Source organism: Caenorhabditis elegans, chromosome X (genome assembly GCF_000002985.6).
Source record: "Caenorhabditis elegans chromosome X".
NCBI classification, from domain to species: domain Eukaryota; kingdom Metazoa; phylum Nematoda; class Chromadorea; order Rhabditida; family Rhabditidae; genus Caenorhabditis; species Caenorhabditis elegans.
The window spans coordinates 17184581-17204981 of NC_003284.9; the positions used below are offsets into that span (position 1 = coordinate 17184581).

General features: G+C 36.6%; 2 protein-coding genes and 6 non-coding genes across 10 annotated transcripts; 3 read left to right on the forward strand and 5 right to left on the reverse strand.

Annotated features, from left to right (window-relative positions):
* The first annotated feature begins 1799 nt into the window (after nucleotides 1-1799).
* On the forward strand, nucleotides 1800-8712 carry sid-3 (Tyrosine-protein kinase sid-3). Of its 3 annotated transcripts, NM_078382.7 has the most exons (15): nucleotides 1800-1957; nucleotides 2003-2170; nucleotides 2578-2718; nucleotides 2771-2851; nucleotides 2913-3101; nucleotides 3172-3638; nucleotides 4399-4516; nucleotides 4565-4694; nucleotides 4807-4921; nucleotides 4967-5040; nucleotides 5721-5852; nucleotides 5968-6194; nucleotides 6264-7503; nucleotides 7553-7853; nucleotides 8213-8709. In NM_078382.7, the coding sequence occupies exons 1-15, from the start codon at nucleotides 1808-1810 to the stop codon at nucleotides 8391-8393; spliced, it is 3714 nt and encodes a 1237-aa protein (NP_510783.2). In that variant the 5' UTR covers nucleotides 1800-1807; the 3' UTR covers nucleotides 8394-8709. The 3 variants fall into 3 exon arrangements, 2 of the variants coding, with proteins under 2 accessions (NP_510783.2, NP_510784.2); NM_078383.7 differs by lacking the exons at nucleotides 4807-4921; nucleotides 4967-5040; nucleotides 5721-5852 and having other exon boundaries at nucleotides 8213-8712; NR_136346.1 differs by lacking the exons at nucleotides 2578-2718; nucleotides 2771-2851; nucleotides 2913-3101; ... (5 more) ...; nucleotides 5721-5852; nucleotides 5968-6194 and having other exon boundaries at nucleotides 1808-1957; nucleotides 6661-7503; nucleotides 8213-8393.
* A 7-nt stretch (nucleotides 8713-8719) lies between these two features.
* Nucleotides 8720-10557, reverse strand: B0302.5 (uncharacterized protein). Its single transcript, NM_078384.5, has 4 exons — nucleotides 10428-10557; nucleotides 10266-10354; nucleotides 9668-9770; nucleotides 8720-9169 (listed from the first exon to the last, which is right to left on the reverse strand). The coding sequence occupies exons 1-4, from the start codon at nucleotides 10536-10538 to the stop codon at nucleotides 8975-8977; spliced, it is 498 nt and encodes a 165-aa protein (NP_510785.2). The 5' UTR covers nucleotides 10539-10557; the 3' UTR covers nucleotides 8720-8974.
* A 3981-nt stretch (nucleotides 10558-14538) lies between these two features.
* Nucleotides 14539-14589, forward strand: T08G2.9. The gene has a single exon (NR_072937.1). It is a non-coding gene; the product is annotated as an Unclassified non-coding RNA T08G2.9 (non-coding RNA).
* T08G2.8 lies at nucleotides 14539-14589 on the reverse strand. Its single transcript, NR_072938.1, has one exon. It is a non-coding gene; the product is annotated as an Unclassified non-coding RNA T08G2.8 (non-coding RNA).
* A 1225-nt stretch (nucleotides 14590-15814) lies between these two features.
* Nucleotides 15815-15945, reverse strand: T08G2.7. The gene has a single exon (NR_072939.1). It is a non-coding gene; the product is annotated as an Unclassified non-coding RNA T08G2.7 (non-coding RNA).
* Nucleotides 15946-17260: 1315 nt separating this feature from the next.
* T08G2.6 lies at nucleotides 17261-17346 on the forward strand. Its single transcript, NR_072940.1, has one exon. It is a non-coding gene; the product is annotated as an Unclassified non-coding RNA T08G2.6 (non-coding RNA).
* Nucleotides 17261-17346, reverse strand: T08G2.5. The gene has a single exon (NR_072941.1). It is a non-coding gene; the product is annotated as an Unclassified non-coding RNA T08G2.5 (non-coding RNA).
* Nucleotides 17347-18982: 1636 nt separating this feature from the next.
* On the reverse strand, nucleotides 18983-19125 carry T08G2.4. Its single transcript, NR_072942.1, has one exon. It is a non-coding gene; the product is annotated as an Unclassified non-coding RNA T08G2.4 (non-coding RNA).
* Nucleotides 19126-20401: the final 1276 nt, after the last annotated feature.

The following is a 20401-nucleotide window of genomic DNA, read 5'->3' on the forward strand; positions in this document are numbered from 1 at the left end:
CGTGTGCCACACATATTTTACTATTTCGCAACGGTCGAATGTCAACATTCTCCAGTCGGCGGGGTGTCTCTAGTTTCCAATACTACACTAGGCCTGCGTCTGCGCTGAATTTATGCATTACTTACTTCGTCATCATCCTCTTTTCTTTTTCCTCCTCCCGGGATTTTTTTTGTTTTGGTTTTAAAAACTGTATTTTTTTCCGTTTGCGGAAACAATAGAGTTTTATAGTTCCAGTTCCGTTTTGCTTCTCTACATTTTCAATAGTTTGTCAGAAAACATGCCAGGAAAAAATGTGTCAAACTGTTTGCATTTCTTGTTCGCCTACCTACAAAAACTCCGTAGTCTTTTGTAACCTCTTTACTCTTCGAAGAACATGGCAGGCTGTACTTTTGAAACCTGGCACATGCTTTCAAAGACCACTTTCAGAAATAGCTTCACTGTGGTGATTTTAACAAGTTTTTGGGTTTTATGGGCCTAGTTTCCCTTGAAAAGTTATTAAATTTGCTAAAACTTCATTTCATATTTGAATGAATTGACTAAAAAAATAAGCCAGAAAAAACACCAAAAAGTCAAAACAGTTTTCCGAATTTCAAAAACCTTTCACTTGTTGGTTTATATGCTAAAACTTCAAAATATTAACTTTTCTGAAAAATTCTGCGAATTCGGTAAAATCGCATATTAATTTCCAAAAAATCATTAATTTTTTTAAAAATATTCTCGTACGCCCACATTAGGCGAACTTGTTTTCATGACGTCATTTTTTGAAAAGTGATACATTCTGACAATTTGTTTTATGTGTATTATATCAGTAAACGAGTTCGTAGCTTAAAAATTAACTTGTTCACATTTTCTTGATATAGACTATTAAATCTTTTTGTTTTTACATTTAACAAATCGATTTCTCTTCATACAATACACTTTGAATAGTCGTTAGAAGCATTCCTTTTTCTAATTAGAAGTGAGAAAAAAGGCGACGACAAAGAGGAAGCAAAACCAGTCTTTCCTGACAATAATTTTCTTCCTAGCCGATTCTGCACGATTCCTTGCTGTAATTTCAATTTTTATCAAGGGAAAAGATGACCAAAAGTTTAGTGCCTCCACGCCAGGCTCTTATGAATAAAATGCATTTTTCTACGTCACTATATGTGTGCTCACTTAGTCATATAGAGCTTCAAGAACCCATTTCGCATTTGTAGTTCGAAAAAGTTGCTTTACAGGAAAAAGTTCATTTTCTACTTAGCTTCTTCTCCTTGCCATGTGTCTTAAAAGTCTCAATCAATTGCGTTTCACAAGTTTTAATCAGTTGTTATCAGTGTATGTCGTGTTGCCGACAAACACCCCCCCCCCTCCATTTTTCTAATTTTTGGCTATTGGCAGTATGTTTCCCATATATTTTTTGCCTTTCCTTGATTGATTTTTTGTTCTTGAGTTTGCGTTGTTGGTTGTTGGGCGCTCAAATCTTGCGAAAAAAGTTTAGAGGGATCGAAAAATAATTTATTTACTTCCAAAACAATTAGACAGTTTTTTAAATTTCGAATTGAAGAATCCTTCTCAGTTTTATTGTCAGATATTTGAATAATGTACCCTCCAGTTGACAATTTTCAATTCAATACAAAAGTTCCACTTTTTCATTAAGTTTCTGATATTTTTGTAGCATTTTCTTTTATTTCTGAGAGTATATCATTTTTAAGGATTTAACGAAAACTACGGTTTAAAAAACCAGCTCAATTCAGTACATTCAATCTTAAATTTTTCGCCTAAAAGTTTTTCAAAACTCTCAAACACTCTGCCATTTTCAGACGTAGCAATGGCAAGCACGTCAGGGGCGCTTGTCGACGACAACGTCCTCGAAGTGCTCCGCAAAGCACAGTTGGACGCATTTATTAGTCAGTTTGTCTTCTTATTCAACGTCAGAAGGTTTGATCACTTTTCACATGTTCGAGATAAAGATATGCTGGTGAGCTGGCAAACTTAGTTGAAATTTTATAATTTTTTTGTTTAGGAAATTGGTATGCAACAAGTTCAAATTCGGCAGCTCCGAGAGCAGATTCTCAAAATGTCCAGAGAAATGTGGAATCGGAGTGATCCGAAGCAAGTGTACATTCAAGCCGATCAGTCGATGCCAGCACAAAATTCGATTGACGAGAAAGCACTGATTCCAAATGAGCAGGTAGTGATTTCATAGCTCCACACGATTTAAAAAAAAAAAAATTTAGTGTTTTTGGTGCATACTAGAGCTGTAAAAATTGGCAATTTTCCGCATATCTTCAATTGACATGTTCTTTTTCAGTTAGAGACCGCGTTCAGACAATCTGAAAACTTTAAAATTTTTAATATGAATGAGCAAATTACATTGTTTTCCTCAGAAACTCTCAAAAAGTTGATTTCAACGTAAATAAAGCATTTACAATTAGAATAAATTTCACACAATTTTTTTTTGAATATTATTTATTATCCTGTTGATTCAATTTATTAAAAAAAAAACATTGGTTCTGTTTACAATTTTTAATAAACCAAAACACATCGTTTCACCCTGCTTCAACTATTTTGCCCAAATTAATTTATGTCCTGTTTCAGATTAAACTGTACGAGTTGATTGGCGAGGGCTCTTTTGCTGTGGTGAAGCGTGGTACGTGGACACAGAGCAATGGGACGCATGTGAATGTCGCTGTCAAAATTCTCCGCGACATTTCTCCAAATATTATGGATGATTTGAGAGTGAGTTCTACTTGTATGAACTGAAAAGAAAGCCCAATGTGAAATGTTCCAGGTGGAAGCCAGTCATTTGCTCAAGCTCCAGCACCCGTCTTTGATTCGCCTTTACGGAATTGTTCGCCAGCCAGCGATGATGGTTTGTTTGCTTGTTCTTTTTTTTTGTTCTTACAGAGTCGAATTTCAATCATGAACTTCAGGTGTTTGAACTCTGTGAAGGTGGTTCACTGCTCGACAGACTACGAGATGACAAAAAGGCAATTCTTCTGGTGTCACGGCTTCATGACTATTGTATGCAAATTGCGAAGGCTTTGCAGTTTTTGGAGTCAAAACACTGTGTACACAGAGATGTGGCAGCAAGGAATATTTTGTTGGCTAGAGACGAAAGGGTGAGAACTTTGAAAACTTTGGAAATACGATTAATGCAGAACAAAACTTAAAATACTCAAAAACTTTCAGACAGTCAAGATCTGTGATTTTGGACTCATGCGAGCACTAAAAGAAAATGAGCAAATGTACACTATGGCTCCACAAAAGAAAGTCCCATTTGCCTGGTGCCCTCCGGAAGCACTTCGTCATCGCAAGTTCTCTCATGCTTCCGACGTCTGGTCGTACGGAGTCACCATCTGGGAGGTGTTCACATTTGGCGAGGAGCCATGGGTCGGCTGTCGAGCCATCGATGTGCTCAAAAACATTGACGCCGGCGAGAGGCTGGAGAAGCCCAAGTACTGCTCGGAGCGAATTTATCAAATCATGAAGAATTGTTGGAAATTCAATCCGGCAGAGCGATGCAAATTTGGTGCAATTCGAGAGGACTTGGTGGCGGCCATGTTTTTGGATGCAGTGGCAAGGGAGACGTACAACTCTATTCAACCGGGCGCACTACAATTGACAAAAGGGGATGAAGTTGTTGTGGTGGAGAACACGTTAGTTCTATTTATAAAAAATTGAAGTTTTAATGAAGGAGAAAAGTAAATAATTCAGAGAAAAAGGGGTTGTCAGAAAATAAAACAATCGTTAAAAATTCAATTGTTTTTCTTATTTTTTCTTAAAAATTATTTTAAAACTGTAATTAGGTCGCCTTAAATGACAGAGCAAATCTAAAATATAAGCCTATCAGTTAGGTACAAAAATGCACACCTGTCAAGGTGAACTGCATATCCTCGCGGCCTACGTTTTTCTTGCCATAAAAAGGTTATCATAGATATCTTTTCACACAAAACCCCTTTCAAAACACATATTGCCATTATCTCTGTTACAAAAAATGCATAGTTTTTCTGAACAGTTAAAAATGGTTTCCTAAATTGAAAACGAGAACTCCAAAAATTTGAATATTTTTGTTAAGATCTTCACAGGATCAACCGATATGTTTGGTAGGGCGCATTTGCGTTCTTCTCAGCGGTCTGAAATGTTGGAACTTTGGTTAGACATAATCTGCCGAGTTGGTTGTTCTCTGGCAAAACTTGATCATTTCTACCGTCTTTATTTACTGAAAATAACATGCTGCAACTTTTTATTTAAATAAGAATATCTTTTAAAAAATTATTTCATTGAGACCCTCCTTGTTTTTGCCAGTCATAGTTTGCTCAAATAAAACCAGCATTAACAAAACAATACTACCTTATCAAACACATTCCTCAATACCTTCTCCATTCCTACCAGTATACAAAAACTGCAAAATTTCAGAGGCCAAGACTGGTTTGGTCAGAACAAGAAGAACCAAAAGTTTGGCACATTCCCCCGATCAGTTGTGTTTGCGCAGACGAACAACGCGGTTGCGGCAGCGACGGCGGTTACCCCACAGGTTCGACTAGTCAAAACCCATTAATCTGAAATCATGCTAATTTTTTAGAAAGTTCCAACGGCGCCAACGATCAGAATTCCACCGTCACACCCACCCCCAGCCCCGCTGAAACCATTGAACAATAATACGAAAACTTCGCTGAACGACCGCACGTCAAAAATTTCAATGCCTGTGGCAGGTGAGTCATTTAATGTTTTTTTTTTCAAAAAACTCGTTCAATAAAAATCTTCAAACTCCCTGCTTTCAAACCATTTGTATTTTCCCTCCGAGACCCATGTTTTCTGTCACAGGTTCTTTCATCCATACCGGTCACGGAGACCCACTAGGAGGCCAATCATGGGGTAACCCAGCTACGATTGCGGACATGTATCTCAAGAATCCAGTGAACGGCGCTCCATTGTCTAGGTTTGTGCCCAATGTTAGCCCCCCTTTTGAATCCTCTTGTTGTAGTATGTCGAGTGGTGCGGAAATTATCGCCAGTAAGGAGTTGCTCACCAATGGCGGCCGGAGCACACACCAACCTGGTGAGTGTACCCCTCTGTTATAAAAGAATAAAAAAATCAGGTGACGAGAAGAAATTTATAGGCCCATAGATTTACATAAATTCATCGAAAAAAAAAATTGAGAAAGGGTTATATTGTATTTGAGCATTTTAAAACTAAGCACATGTTTTTGAAATTTTTACAAAGTTTCCTTTCTTCTCAATGTTGTGACAAAAATTACATACACTGACTGATATACAGAGTAATATTTTGTAAGTTCTGAAAATAAAATTTGAAGAAACTCCTCAAAAACGTCGTTGTTCTTGAGCAATTTTTCTAACTGTATCTTAAAAAAAAACCTAGCATCGCATTTTGTAAAATTTTAGAAAGTGACCTTCGAAAGTGACAAACTCAATTTTTTCTGAAATGTGAAACAATTATGCTCAGTACTGAAACAATTATGCTCAGTACGTGGTAAATTATAAATGTTTAGAAATTACACATTTTGAAGTTTGCTCTAACATTACAACCTTTGGTTCAAAGTTTTGTTCAAAAAATCAAATCAAAATAACTCCCTCATTTGTCAAACTCACAACATTTCGATTAAGCTAGTTGTGCAAAAAAAAAACGTCTTGACTCCAAATATTTACCTTCATTGAATCCACCCTTGTGCGTTTCAACACACGTATAAATGTTTGTTAACCATTTTTCTCCTATGTCAGCTGCTCCATCGCCTGCCGTCATGTCCAAGATTCGAGGTCTTTCGCTTGATTTGCCAGAATATGATGATTTCGATCGAGCATTCGATGATGGGTTTTCTCCGTCGAAGATCGAGCTGCCCAGAGAGTTTTGTGGTAAGCTTTTTCGTATTACTAATCACTTACACTGTTGAGAAATGGAAATTTCAATAAAAATAAACGAATATTTTCGCATACTTATTTTTAAAGATTAAAATGTATATTTTTTCAGGCAATGACAGCGTAATCAGTGGTGGGTCGAACAGCATCGGCTTGGCTAACACTTATGTCATGGAACCGCCCAAGCAGGCATTTGATATTCGAGGAAATCGAGTGCTCCCGCCAACGAACAAGGCGCCTGTGCTCATTCCAACTAACCCGGCGCCAAGTGTCATCTCGAGCACAGCTTCTGCAGGAATCACACTTTCTACGAACAGTTCTCAGATGTTTACCAGTCAAGTAAGTTTGACAATTTTTCAGTTACATTTGACCCTGTGTTTTTTTTAATAAAAAGCCGTTATTTTTAAGGACCGCCATTCGAATATGCCCGCAAATCTTTTCCCCGAGCTTCAACACCGCCTCAATCAAGGAAGTTCAACGGGAAATGGCGTCCGACCTCGGCCAGCTTCCTCGATTGGAATTCAAAACAATGATTTGAGCATGCTCAACCCTCAAGTGAATCGACCATTTTCTGTTGTGAATGTTCCTATTGTGCAGCAACCAGCGAATATTCCGTGCCTGGTTCCAACTCCGGCTCCACCAGCTCCAGCACACTTTTCTCAACCGGTGTCTTCCCAGAGAGTTGCACAACAACAACAGAACACTTTGCAAAAAGCGCTGAACGATGAACTCAAAGGAAATCTGAACAAAAGACCTACTGGCACGACGGCACCACCGTCAAATGGGTTCAATGCTCCACGAGCAGACGTTGCACCGGTCCAACAGCGACCGATCTCATCGGCATCTATTCCAGCGCTCCAACCACAACCCATTCAACACATTCAGAAGCCTATCCAACCGCAACAAGTTCGTATACCGCCATCAACAGCTCCCGTTCAGAAACCAGTTCAAGTCTCAGCTCCTACCCATAGTAATGTGGCACCCACAACTTCATCTCAAGCGTCTGCAGATGCACGCAATCCGCTACCTCCAAAAACAAGCCCACCAGTTAGCAACACGCCTATCACAGTTGCTCCTGTTCACGCGGCACCAACTACTTCGGCACCATCAACTTCGGTGGTAACGAGAAGGCCAACTTCAACCACAGCTCAAATGTCGGACGAGGAGAGACGGTCAAGAATTGCCATGGACATCAGCTCTGCACTTCCAGCTCCCAGTGCTTTGCTCTATGGATCTAACTCCACATCATCACTTCCGTCAGCGGCAGTGTCTACAGCGTCTTCTGTGCCATCAACTGCAAGAGACAATCCAGTGGAAACAAGACCATCTCAACCTCATGTTACCATGCCACCCAAAAAATCTTCTGAGCCGATTCTCTCGTCTGAGGTGCTCCAACCAACTCGTCTGCCATCTGCCACAACTTCGCAGGCAAAACCAGTGACTCAACCAATCCGTCACCCATCACCTCCGGTAGCCACTGTTATACCGACTGCAGTGGTTGACAAAAAGCCAGTTTCACAAAATCAAGGAAGCAACGTTCCTTTGTTTAACATTACCAACTCCAGCAACGGGTACCCTCAGTTAAATGGATATCCAAACTATGGAAACGGTTTTCAGGCGTATGGTTATGGAATGAACTATCATCAAGGTAATCTTTATTTTTCATTAGGTTTTTAATAATTGAAAATATGTTTCAGGATATCCTGGATATCAAGGATACAATTCATATGGCAACGGAATGGGGCAGCTTGCACTGACCCACAACGCCGTCACTTCTTTGCCACCGTTGGTTCCATCAGAGAACAGATTCTCCGGAACAGCCCAACCACTTGGCGAGTCTGACATTATGGAGTTTTTGGGAACACAGCAACGTCAAGCGGGTTCTTCATCGCGAGCAGTTCCACCTGCATCTGCATCCACGTCAGCAGCTTCTGGAATCACGGATTTGAGTATGGCAGATAAGATGGAGGTGTTGTATAGAGAAGCTGATTTTACGCAGTAAGTTAAACACGTGTAAGCCAGGAGATTCTTAAGCCGGCGACGAGACGTGGTGAACCACAATAAAAAGATAGCCAAATTTTTCAAAAAAGTTTTGTTCCAATCTCAGTTTTTTTTTTGGTTTTAAAAAGTTAATTACAACTGTGTAAATGCTTGACAAATATTTTTGCATTAAAGTTACAAAATTTGTTGTAATACTATGTATGTACAACCCAGATATGAGCTCTCAAAATATAAGAAAATAGAAGAGTCGGGTTTTTTGTCGATAGCAGCAATCTCTGGCCTTAACATGACCCCATTTGAAATAGCCATGCTCACAAATCTTATGTTGTAAGATTAATAACAAATCTTCTTTTCAGTAAAGGAAATTGTGATACCATGGTTTCTCAGTGCAACGGAAACACCGAACAGGCGTTGAAGCTTCTCAAACAACAACACTTGGTGGATATGGAACTTGCAATGTCAACGGAGACCGCCCGACAAGCACTCGAGGCCAGACAGTATGATCTCCCTGCAGCCGCCAACATGTTGCTCGGCTGAGCCAAGAAACTAATGTATTATAGTTGTATACTTTTTCCGCCTCTCGCTCTCTCACTCATTTCTGTGATAAAATTATTTGTGTGTGTCTGAACATTGAATGTATAGGCTTTACCAATGCCCGTCGCCATTTTACTAGTAGCTTACATAATTCGTCAGTGTTTGTAATTAAAGTGACTCTTTTTTTTTGTTTTCTCATATTTATATCGGCCACTTCCCCTTCCCCTCACTTTTCTCAGTTAACTGTTGTCAAAAGTACAAGTTGTACTACTTTGCCATTGATGTTACCCACTTTTTTAATGCCTATGAAACGAATTTTAAAATGAGTTGGAAATTTTGATTCATTCCAAAGTAAATATATACAAAGATGAAATATATATGGAGGAGTTAAGAGTTAAGGCGAATGTTCAATATTTAGAAATTGCCATTTTTTGTGACCAAAAAAGTAGCCGGTGTGTGGTTGTGACCTTACACAGGGAAGTGAGAAAAGATTGGAGGTTAAGTTCAAAGAAAACATTTAAAGAAAAAAAAACAAGAAAAAACATATCTGTAAAAAGGACCGTAATTAAAAGCATTTAATCAAATTATTTTTGAGCAATCTCTCTTTGCTGGGCAACCATTTGTGGGCGGTTGTTCACAGCACCAGTGATGCCTCCAGAAGAACGGGAGAACATTCTTGGCTGCTGGGGTGTTGGTTGAGCCTGTGGAGTTGTTCTTTGTAAAGTGTAGGTCTGTTTCGGTTGTTGTGGTGGCAATGGTGGACGAGAAGTGTAGCTTATCTGGAAAAAATTAATTATAATTGAACAGTCATTAGAAAAGGAGATCGTATCGTAAATTAATGAGAATAAATTGGTTGAAAAAACTTTTATTTATCACAAGATAAATATTGAAAATATGCCTACAATCAGAAAAAATTTTGGTCGAGAATTTGAAAAAAACATATTCTATTATTTTGGCCATATATATATATATATATATGGTTAAACTCATCATAATTCTATTATATAGTTCTATAAATTATAATTCTATAGCTTCATCCAGTTTTCTTTATGTTTTTAAATGTTATATTGAATTATGCATTAACGCACTTTTCCCATTTACCATAATTATACTTTAACCCGTTTTTAAATTTACAAGCACGAATAAATTTCAAATAAACATTTCTAAACAATTTTTCTACTACACATTATCAAAATGAGTTTTAGCCGACATTCTGTCAAAACAATACGTATAACTATTGAATACTGTAGAAAATGCGTGTCATAAATTAATATTACCTTGTAATTGTTATTGTTATTCATCTCGACTTTTCTTGTTTCCGGCTGGCTTGTTTGAGCTTCTTCAACATCTTCGCTATTTTCCTCAGGGACCGTCATTGGTCTGAAATTTGAATGATGTTAATGTTCGACGTATTTTCATTTTTCAATCATAAGAAAATTATATTTCACAAAGTACAATAATATTTGTTTGTAATAGGTAACGAAGCCCAGATACAATCTCTTAATAACTTTGACCTCAAAAATCATCAGTTTTCAGTGACAGCTTCCGGATACAGTTTGGCCAATTTTGCCTAATGATATTAGTGAATAAGAGGATTATCAATACATTGTTCCTTTATTAATTCTGAATGGTTATTACCCTCTTAAAAAGAGAAAGTGAATTATCATTATTTATCACAACGTCTGACCTTTGTGTTTTGGAGGGTCATAATTTTGATTATATTTTGGACGTTCTCAAGAGTAGTAAAAGTCCGTTTTTGATCTCTAGAGTTTGCGTTACATTTACGTATTGGAAAAATGTGACGCCATTGATTTTCAGTGCCAGTTGAAAAATAAGAATGCCATGATAATGGATTTTGAGAAAAAAAAAACTAACCTGTTGAAAAGATCTGAGCTCAGTTGTGGTCTCTTTGGTCCCTGTGGTTTGAGTTGAATTCCATACATTGCGCCATTCTCTCGGATGGTCTAAACTTTTTTTCAAATGTAAATTATCTTCAATAATTCTTGTAACTGGAAAAAATGGAAATTCGCAACTTACTCTATAAAACCCTTGTCTTCCACGTGTGGCAACAAACTGCATTCCTTGGCATTTTGGACGTGGAATCTCGAGTCTTTTGAGTTCACACAAGTTGTCACGGATTGCGGTCATTTTCCAGAAGTTTTTTTTTCTGAAAACTGAAATTGGAAAGATGAAAAAACTAGCTGAAAACGGAGAAAAAGTGGAAGATGACACGACAAGGCAAGGAGAAAGAGCAAACTGATAATGATGACATTGAAATATGAAAAAAAAAATGACAGAAGGTAAGACACCCCTTGACTGATAAGAAGAAAGAAGCAGGAGGAGGTGAAAAAGAACATGTTGTCCTTTGTAGGAAGAAGCTGAAAACAAGATTCAACCTCGGAGAGTATTGACAAGAAAAGTATTTCAGCTCACTATTAGACTTCAAAATGAAACCGAAGTCATTTGAAAAAGGATTATTAAAAAAGGTCCCCACAAAAATTTTAGCGGCGGACGAGCATTCAGCTAGAAAAAAAGTCGATCTGAATTTTTATTTCAGTACATTCTTCACCAATTTAGAAGCCCGTAAAATTGCTCCAAATGACAATTTTTGAAATTGTTTATGATTTCTAGGCTATTTTCAAGTAGACAAATAGTCTTAAAGCTGGTTGGTTTTTTCTTGAAACATATCTGAAACTTTTCCATCCAACTCCATCAAGGGATTTTCAGATTTTTTCCAAAAAAAATAAAACTTATGTTTGTTTGTTTGTTTATTCGAAAATAAGATAAATAGTAACAAAATGTAGTACATAGAAGATCAACGGGGAAAAATCGAATAACACATAAAAATAAAGAAGACCCGTCAGAGTCCATCTTAAGTATGAAAAAAAGTAAATACTATTTGACAGAAGAGGATAAATCAACGAGAAATTTAAAAGAATGAGATTTGTTGGTTTATGAGGTTCATAAACTGGGAGGGGGAAAGGAATGTTGCTACATTGTGAACTATACTGTTCCAGAGGGGAACGACAATAGAAAAGAAACCTTTGGACTTTGGATTGACTAGAGAAAGGAGCATCGGCCGACGTTGAGATCTGACATGTATAATAAATCTTTTTGCATCTGGGAAATGTACAGCGCTTGTTATAATTTTATACAAGAGAATAAGCTGTGATTTTAAGCGTGTTGAGCGGGCTGTGGCCATGTTGAGAATGCTCAGGCGGTTTTTATATGAAAGTGAATAAACTAATGAGGTGTTTCTATGTGATGTTTCCGATACTTTGTATTGTATATTGTTACGTTGTAGTATTATTCTTGAGTAGTATTTGAGAGCGGATTCTAATGCACCTGACAGTTTTGAATGAGGGGGAGGGGAGTAAATGTGGGACCCATAGTCAAGAATTGGTGAGACATACGTTTTAAACAGGTTCACATAGAATTTATTGGAGCCAGAGGGGAAGGATTTTAGGATCTGTTTTGCCCTAAGAAGTGCCAGGGAAGAGGTTCTATTGATATGCGATTTGAATGACAATTTATCGTCGGTGATAAGCCCGAGGTCTCTAACAGAGGAACTGGGGACGATGGGTAGGGAGTCAATATTGAAATTATGCCTAGGGTTTTGAGTTCCTATGTGGAGTAGGGCCGTTTTGGTGGGAGCAAGAGGCAACTGATTTTTCAAAGACCAATCTACAATGAGATCAATTGTGCTTTGAAGTTCAATTGGATCGTGACTGAATATTTTCACATCGTCAGCAAAACAAGAAAATTGAATAGAAGGGGGTATGGATAGGAGTAGGTCGTTCAAAAACAATATAAAGAGAAGGGGACCTGTAACTGTTCCTTGGGGCACCCCAGAAGGAATGGGGAGGGCATTAGCGGAAACTGTGGAATTGATTTTGACTGAGAAAGTGCGATTGCTTAGAAAACAGGATATCCAATTGCAAAAGACGGGGTTGATGCCAAGAGATTTTATTTTAGAAATAAGTATGTCATGAGAGACTTTATCAAAAGCTTTGCAGAAATCGAAAAATATAATATCAAGACGTTTGTGTTCATGGAGTATAGAATGATAAAGAGAAGAAGATCGAGTGAGGGCTGCGGTGCAGCTCCTAAAATTTAGAAACCCGTGTTGATGTTTGGATATGAGGTGACCGTATTCAGACTTCGGTGTGAAATAATTTTCTCCATTACTCTAGCAATAGTATCAGTTAAGCTAATTGGACGATAATTAGATGGATTTGAGGGGTTGCCTTTTTTGGGTACAGGAATGACAGTGGCATGCTTCCAAATGGAGGGAATGGTTGATTCTTTCAATGACTGGGAGTAAATAATAGAGAGGGGTAACGCGAGCGGTGTCGCACACTTTTTGAGCATATAAAAGTTGAGATGGTGGAGTGAAAACCCGAGCTTAGGAGGAAGTTTTTTCAGAACACTTTATCAAAAAGCTTTCAAAATAAATAAGTTATAAGCCTACCTCAAAGTAGCCTAAAATCATAAAAATAAAAATAAAATATTATTTGGAGCAGAGAAAAAATATGTAAACAGGTGCTTTAAAATGAACTTTAACATTTTTGGGTGAAAACTAAATAGAATCTTATTCTAAAAAAAACTAGAGCACTTTCAGCTTAAAAAATATTCTTAAAGACTGTAAAAAAACCAATCCTGCAGTATCAGATGAGTAAGCGAAAAGGTGTGGTTTTTGGCAATATTTCGTTTTCTTGACTCGAGTTGACACGGAAAAGAAAGGAAGACTGGGAGACGCTAAGCAAAAGCCCGTCCTTCTAAGGCAGTTGAGCAAACATGCTTAACCAACCTTTCAGAGATTGCGACCTCCCACGTACCTACCACCACAAAATCTTTGTGAGACTTTTGTGTAAAGACTTGAATGAATGCTGCCAAAGGAGAACTGACGATTTTTTTTCTTTTCTCTTTATTTTCCGGTGAATACAGAGAATTGTGTCCATTTGACAGTTTCTCGTTAGCCTTGTGACAGCTCTATGTTTGTGCCGCCGTCCATATGTGGAAATGTTTGTTGGGAGTAGGGGGGAGGTGCTCTGCACATGTCCCAATTTGGCAGAATCTTATCAAGAAACGCGTTGCTGCCGTGTTGGCAGTTGGAGAAGAAAAAAAGTGCAGACGAATTAGGGAAAGCGTGGAAATTTGAGAACGAAGTTCGAAAGACAAGTGAACATTGGAATGATTTTGGCAGACTTTTTCGGCGGGAAAGGAATTCAACTTCAGAATGCATTTTGAGTTTTAGGTTTTGTTTTCAACTTTTAATTTAATTTAATTTAATGATTTATAAGCATTTTGTGGTATATACACTGGAAAACTTATCACTGAACATATTATTCGCTACCGAATAGAAAAACATATTTCATCGATTTAAAAGACTCAATATGGCACCAAAACAATATTTTCAAAAGGACTTCTTTAAAAGTTTTCAAATAAAACTTTTTCACAAATAAAATTCAGAAATTTTGAGAAAAGTTGAGCGAGAAAATCAAAAAAGACAAGGTCAATTTTTGAGGACAGAGCATTTGTGAATGAACATTTCAAAAAACAATAAAATTATACGAATTTAGTGTTGCCAAAGTATGCCTTCGAAAATATGTATCTGAAGAGAATAAAGCCTTAATGAGAAATTTTTGTAAATTATGCATACGATTTACACAATAAACTTCAAAATAATTGATCATTTTTACGAATGTTATACAAAATTACTATAAAACTAGAAAAAGTATCATTTTTGGGAAATGGTGTTTTCCTCAGCCTTAAAATACAAACACAGTTCACACGTTTCTTATTTAAAAGTTAAAAAATAATTTTTTTTAATGGCGGGGGTATAATACACAAGTACCTAATTTTTAGTTTCTGAATCTTAAAAAAAAGTTTACTTTATATTTATTCTGCAATCATCGTTTTCATATACAATTTTTAAAAATGTGTTTTGAAAAGTGCACTGAGAGCTAAAACTTAAAATGTTCAATTTTAACTTAATAAAAAACTAATAAAATAATCCTGTAACGGGAATGAATTTCAATCGAGAAAACAAATCCGGAGACTCAAACTCCTGACTACTCGTCACCGTTTCTTGGTGTCCCATTCTTCTTCGTCTGTCCCCCCGCTCTCCTAAACTTCTTTTCAATTCATTCACGCGGCCCCTTACGTCTGTCAATTAGCATAAAAGACCTTCTACTTCTCGACACAGTGGGACGCAGCGGATTACCTCGTGGAAAGTTGCGAAGCGAGAATTGAAATGGAGATGGGGGGGGGGGGGGGGGGGGAGGAAGGAATAATCAAATTACGACAGTTTTGGTTGATGTGTCAAGTCAACGATTTTTCCATTGTTTGAGAGGGTGGGTCACACCTTTCCAGGAGCTTAAGAAATTCGAGTTTGCTATGGGAGAGAAATTGAAGAAAGTAGGAAAAACGGATACAATTGGATATTTAATAAAAGGTACTGCCTAATTCTTCAAGAACGCTATTTTGAACAGAAAAAAATGTGGAAATTATTTCTGTGCGCAGTACTTGAATTGTGCAGATTTGAAAAATAAAATCAAGTGTTTTCATCAAATGGTATTTATTGACACACATTTTAAACAACCCCAGATAAACGAATAGTGTTTTTCATAGATGAAAATATTTGAGAAGTTCTTGTAGAGAAATCAATTGGTAAAAATAGAGGTAGTTTTGGAAAGTTATGGGTTTTAAAACTATCACAACAAGAACTTAGTGTTTAGATTTGATTTTTAAAATATTGCCAATCAATGAAGTATCTGAACATTTTTCATTGAAAAAGTAAGAAAAAAATCTGTAGAAAAATTATATTGAAATTTAAAAGTTGAAGTCAGGAAGTAAGGCAACGCAATATATAGTATTGAATGAATCATTCAAATTACTGTTTTTAGATTTTAACACAAGTATAATTTATCATTTTTTGAATGCAACTTTTTTTTGAATAAGACTTCTTTTGAAACTCAGCATTGTAAACTCCTAGATTTGCAAATTGATGAAGAAATCATATAATAAAAAAAAATAAATCGACCACCCAGGCTCGTGTGGACACACAATCGCCAAGAGTTGCATTTGTGGCGTTGAACATTGAGCAGATTTGCAAACATTTAGACGATTAACAGAAAAGTACACATGTAAAAAGGGTTGACCTCTGGGGTGAAACGAAAGGGAAGGAAAAAGAGAATCGAATTAATCCAGTACAATTTTGTACTTTTCTCCTTCTCAGAAATACACCGCTTCCTCGTTTCATTTTCTTCTTTATTTCCACTCAACTAAAAACCTCAAACAGATTTCATTTTTTGCATTAGAAAAGACAAGTTTCTTGTGTGAGTGTTTCTGTGTGTCTAGGTGTCTATATCCATTTGTCGGTTTACGGTTTAATGAAACGTATCGGTTGGTGTGAAAAGATGAAGATGAAGATGAAATGTAAGGAAAACGAGGGGAGAGGAAAAGCAGAAGCTTCTCACACTCTTTCAATGTTTCTTGATGGTTTAGTAGGTGAGAAAACGCATAAATCCACATAGTATAGATATATGTGTACATACAACCGTATATGCAGTTGTTGCTAAGTGGTGTGAACACAGAGTTCGAAATGGCGAAGAGGAGGTTGAAGCGGTTTGCGAGAAGACATGGGGCAAACAAGATATATTTGTACGATTACGGCAGCGATTTCTCTTGGAGTAAGATGGACCTGGGTTGCCTTGTGAAGTTTCGACAAAAATTTGGTAGAAGATGGATGAGTTTAGTGACACAATTCAGATAGGCAGGTAGAGGATCTAAAAAAAACACATCTTCAGAAACTTGTTAGAAGAAACTGCATTTTTGCATATCATGTCCAAGTTCAGACTGACAAAAAGCGTACTTTTTTTCATAAGTACTTAAAAGCTTGGATCAGTATTAAAAGGTTTCAAGTAATTTTAAAAATTCACAGTGCTTTGTCATTTTTGTACAAAGCTCAACAAAGCACTTCGGAGAAAAAGTATTATAGCATTTCAACGACGAGTTGTGAATTTACTCGCAATTTTAAGTCGGACGTTCTTTGACGCCTGAATTAAACCGTAACAAACACCTTTATAATTAAAAAACAGTCATAGGTTTTATAAAATAAGTTAAGTTGTATAAGTGATGTCCAATGTGTCAGACTTATGTACATAAATTCGCAATGAACGAATGTTTTCCAGAGAAAAAGTTGTTCAAAAAATGATAAAACTGTTGTTGTGTGAAAAAAAAAACTATACGCGTTACTAATACACAAAAGGGTGAGTGACCTTAACATTAAATTGTTCAAAAAAAAAACAATTAGAAGCATATTACACTATATGTAGAATTCATGTTGCAATAAACAATCTGCTCTTACTCTAAATTTTTCTTAACTATCAAATGATATCCGGAAAAACTTTTCTGACCAACTCAAGTATTTTCAGTTTATTTTATAATAAAAAAAGATTCAGATTCTTTTCATAAAAATTCTGAATTTCTGGAAATGCTCAAAGAATTTAATCGGTAAACGAAAAAATCTGGCAAAATGGTGTCAAAAAAAAACTTTTTAAAATAAGGGCTCTACTTTTCTCACATTTTCAATATTTAAGCATCACAAAGACTGCTGCAAATGAAAACCCTGAAAGCACGAAAAAAGTCTATCCCAAGCACCTACCGGTAAGAAAAGTGGGAAAACTGGGCAAATGAAAAGTGGTTTTGTGTGAGCAGAAGCATCCATCTCACCCCCTTTTTTTCCCCCAAATCACTGTGTTTATGTGCTTGTGAAGAAGCATGTACACCCCCACCCTAACGACCGTTGCCGGTGATGCTCAAAAGCTTGTAGTACGCGTGTTGGCTTGCTGCCGGTAGCGAGGTGCTCTTTCGAGTGGTCATGGCCGGGCGGCAAGTTGAAAAGACATTGGAATTCTCACTTGTGTGTGCGGAAGTTAGTATGCGCGTGGAGAAAAATCTAGCGAAGGAGGATCAGATCTGTGAGCTACCAATCTTGTTTTATCAGTTGTGATGATTCAGAGTAAAGGGAATTAAACAAGATCTGGCCTTTTCTTTGCCGACACTTGGTGGTGGGAAAGCGACGAGAAAAATGTACTTTTGTACAAAACATTCGTGTTCTGAAGTTTTTTAAAATGCAGAAGTAATAGATGAAAATCGGACCCTAGAAAATCTAAAACTTGCAATAACACACATACCAAATTTTTAGTTGTCACTGAGGTTAACCTTCATCCTTCTTTAAGGACAATTTCGTTAGAGAAGTTTTCTGCAAAGCAGCTGAACAGAGGCAGATCATACTTTCACACCATGTGTCAGGCTGTGCCATCACGGCATGATCTACATTAAATTCGGTAATTTTTATGAAAAAATGTTAACTTCGCAAACTCTTTATTGCGTTTATTGTGGATCAAATTTGTAATGGGGCAGCAAGACACCACGTACTATCAAGACAATTTTATCACAGTTCAGATTTTTTTTTGATACTGAACTTTCTGAAGTGAAAAGCAAAGTGCAATAACAACTTTTATGGGTTATAAAAATGAAATCAAATAACAGATATAACTTTAACCAAATGAAAATAAAAAATTATCGGTACTTTTGTACCGTATCCCAAAACTTTTTTATAAACTGTTTATGCTCAAAAACTCTTTTTTCTCAACTAAAGTTCAAATTTAAACGGTTGAAAAATGCTTAAAATAAAACAGAATGTCACCATGTTCTTAAAATTAAAATTTTCCAACAAAAAAAAAAAGGAAACCCGTGTGGACACAAGCCAGAAAGTCTACATGATTGCATCAAAAAACTGAGCAAACAGATGGCTCTGATCAATCATCTGATGGATTTGGTTTTATTGAACTTTACTTTGTGTTGAACAACAGTGATAAGATAATCAGAAAATCTGTAATATCAAAGTGAAGTAGGCAAATATTTTATTTTATAGATGTTTATTTATAGGACAAGTTGAAATCTCTAAATCATATTTCTTTGAAAAAAAACGCAATGTTTTTTTGAGAGATTCTTCCAAAAACTTGAGTTAAATAATTTTAAGGTAACAGGGGGAAATTTGGTACCTTATAATTAAAAAAAAACTGAATAACAATAATTTTACCTATGCGAAATCTTCTAAGAACTTATAAGATATGAGCTTCCTAACTTGGCGAGCCAGGTACATACAAAAGATATTTTCAACTGAAATAAACATTCACCTTGTTTTTTTTTTCGAAAAGAAATTTTTTTCAAAATGTGTGCAATTCTAGAGTATGTACGGAGCTTTTGCACTTATGTTTGGTGGATGAAACTTCGGCAATTTGAAAACTGCAAGATATTGTAGAAAACACCGCTGTCTTAAACTGTCGTCTCCATTAACTGACAGCCAGCAATGATGTTAACGGCAACAAATAAATTTGGAAATACCTGAGAACAAAGGAAGAAGTAGAAGATTGGATTAGCCAAAGTGGGTCTTCTCGCGGTTTTAACCAAATGACCAACACACAACTTGTCGATCCAGGGCTTTTTTTTCAGGAGGCGTGCACGACCGTTTAGAAGAAGATTATAAAACTCTCAAAACAGAAGCACCCATCATCAAAACTTGGTTAGTCATGTTTGGTTCAGAAAAGATAATTGGTGTGGATAATGGATGTGCGTGTGTTTGTGTGTGGAACAGGAACTGCTGCTGCTGGTCTGTCAGTCCTGGATGCGAGATCCTGCTGTGTGGCTAAAAGGTTGTTTTGGTTGGTGGGATTAGGTCTTGCAAAGGCTTGTCATCAGCTTGTTGTATAACACGACAAAAATCAAAAGTCGAGAGAAGATGATGAGTGGCTAGCATCAAAGTAAGTGGTTTTGTTTTATTGTGAAAACTAACCATAGGGACGGAATTGTTTTGAGGTTTCATCAACTGAAATACTCTCATGAAGCCAAAAAAAAAAAGTGGGAAGAGCGAAACTAATTGAGAACATTTCATAAATGTTACAATAAAAGAAGAAAAGCTGATTAAGAAAAGCTTAACTATCCCCTTTTTCTCTGTTCAGAAAACTGACAATTATCTTGAATTCGTTCGGTAGCAAAAGTTGATACTGTAATTTATTTGAATTTCTCAATAATACGAAAATTCTAGAGCAATTTCAACTAACCGGCCTAAAATGCCTAGGAAGCCAGCTAGTAAAACACTCCCTTGTAAGATAAGCTTGCAAGAAAGTTTCCGCTATTAAAGTTAAAGATGTTATTTAACATCTATAACATCTCGAAATGTATAGAAGTACGTCGAAGCGGTAGAGTAATGTTCTAAAAGTGAACAGTAACTCTCAGGAAAAGTTGAGAAACGTGCTAGAATGGCACCAATAAAAATTTGAAAAAAAAATCGATTTTAACATTTATATTGGTTTTCTAAAATTTCATAGAAGTGTGCATGAATTACAATACATTCAGACAAACTCTACAAACAAAACATTTGAAAAAAACTCAAACAAAAAATACAATTCAACTCCGACGCAAGTTGTGACTATATTCATAAACTAATAAGTGGCAACATTCGGAAAATATTGCATTGATATGGTCATGAAGAAAAGACATACACAAGTGGGCAGCGATTGGCGGAACGATTGGCTCTTGAAGCCAATGACTAAAGCGAGCGAAAGCACTCAAAAGGTAAATTGAAAGGGTTAATAAGAGACAATTATAGCCCTCTTTTTCCGCAGTTTACACTGATCCCGGCATAAGTGATGCAATTGTATAGGTTTTGAATAGTTGAAAAGGAGGGAAAAGTTGCGAGGCGACAAACGGTTTACCTTTCAGTTTTTTTTATTTGTATGTTGACGGAAAAGAAAGTGGGTAGAGTTTGACTCTATGAAATAGAAGGGCAAGAAAACATATTTGGAGGTAAAATATAATGTGTTCGTGGGAAGAATGAAAAATGGAAAACGACGTATTGTTTGGTGGGGGACTGACTGTTTGGATGGCAATTACAACCATGTTTGTACCTTCTGGAAAAACACTGGAGATGGATGAAAGAA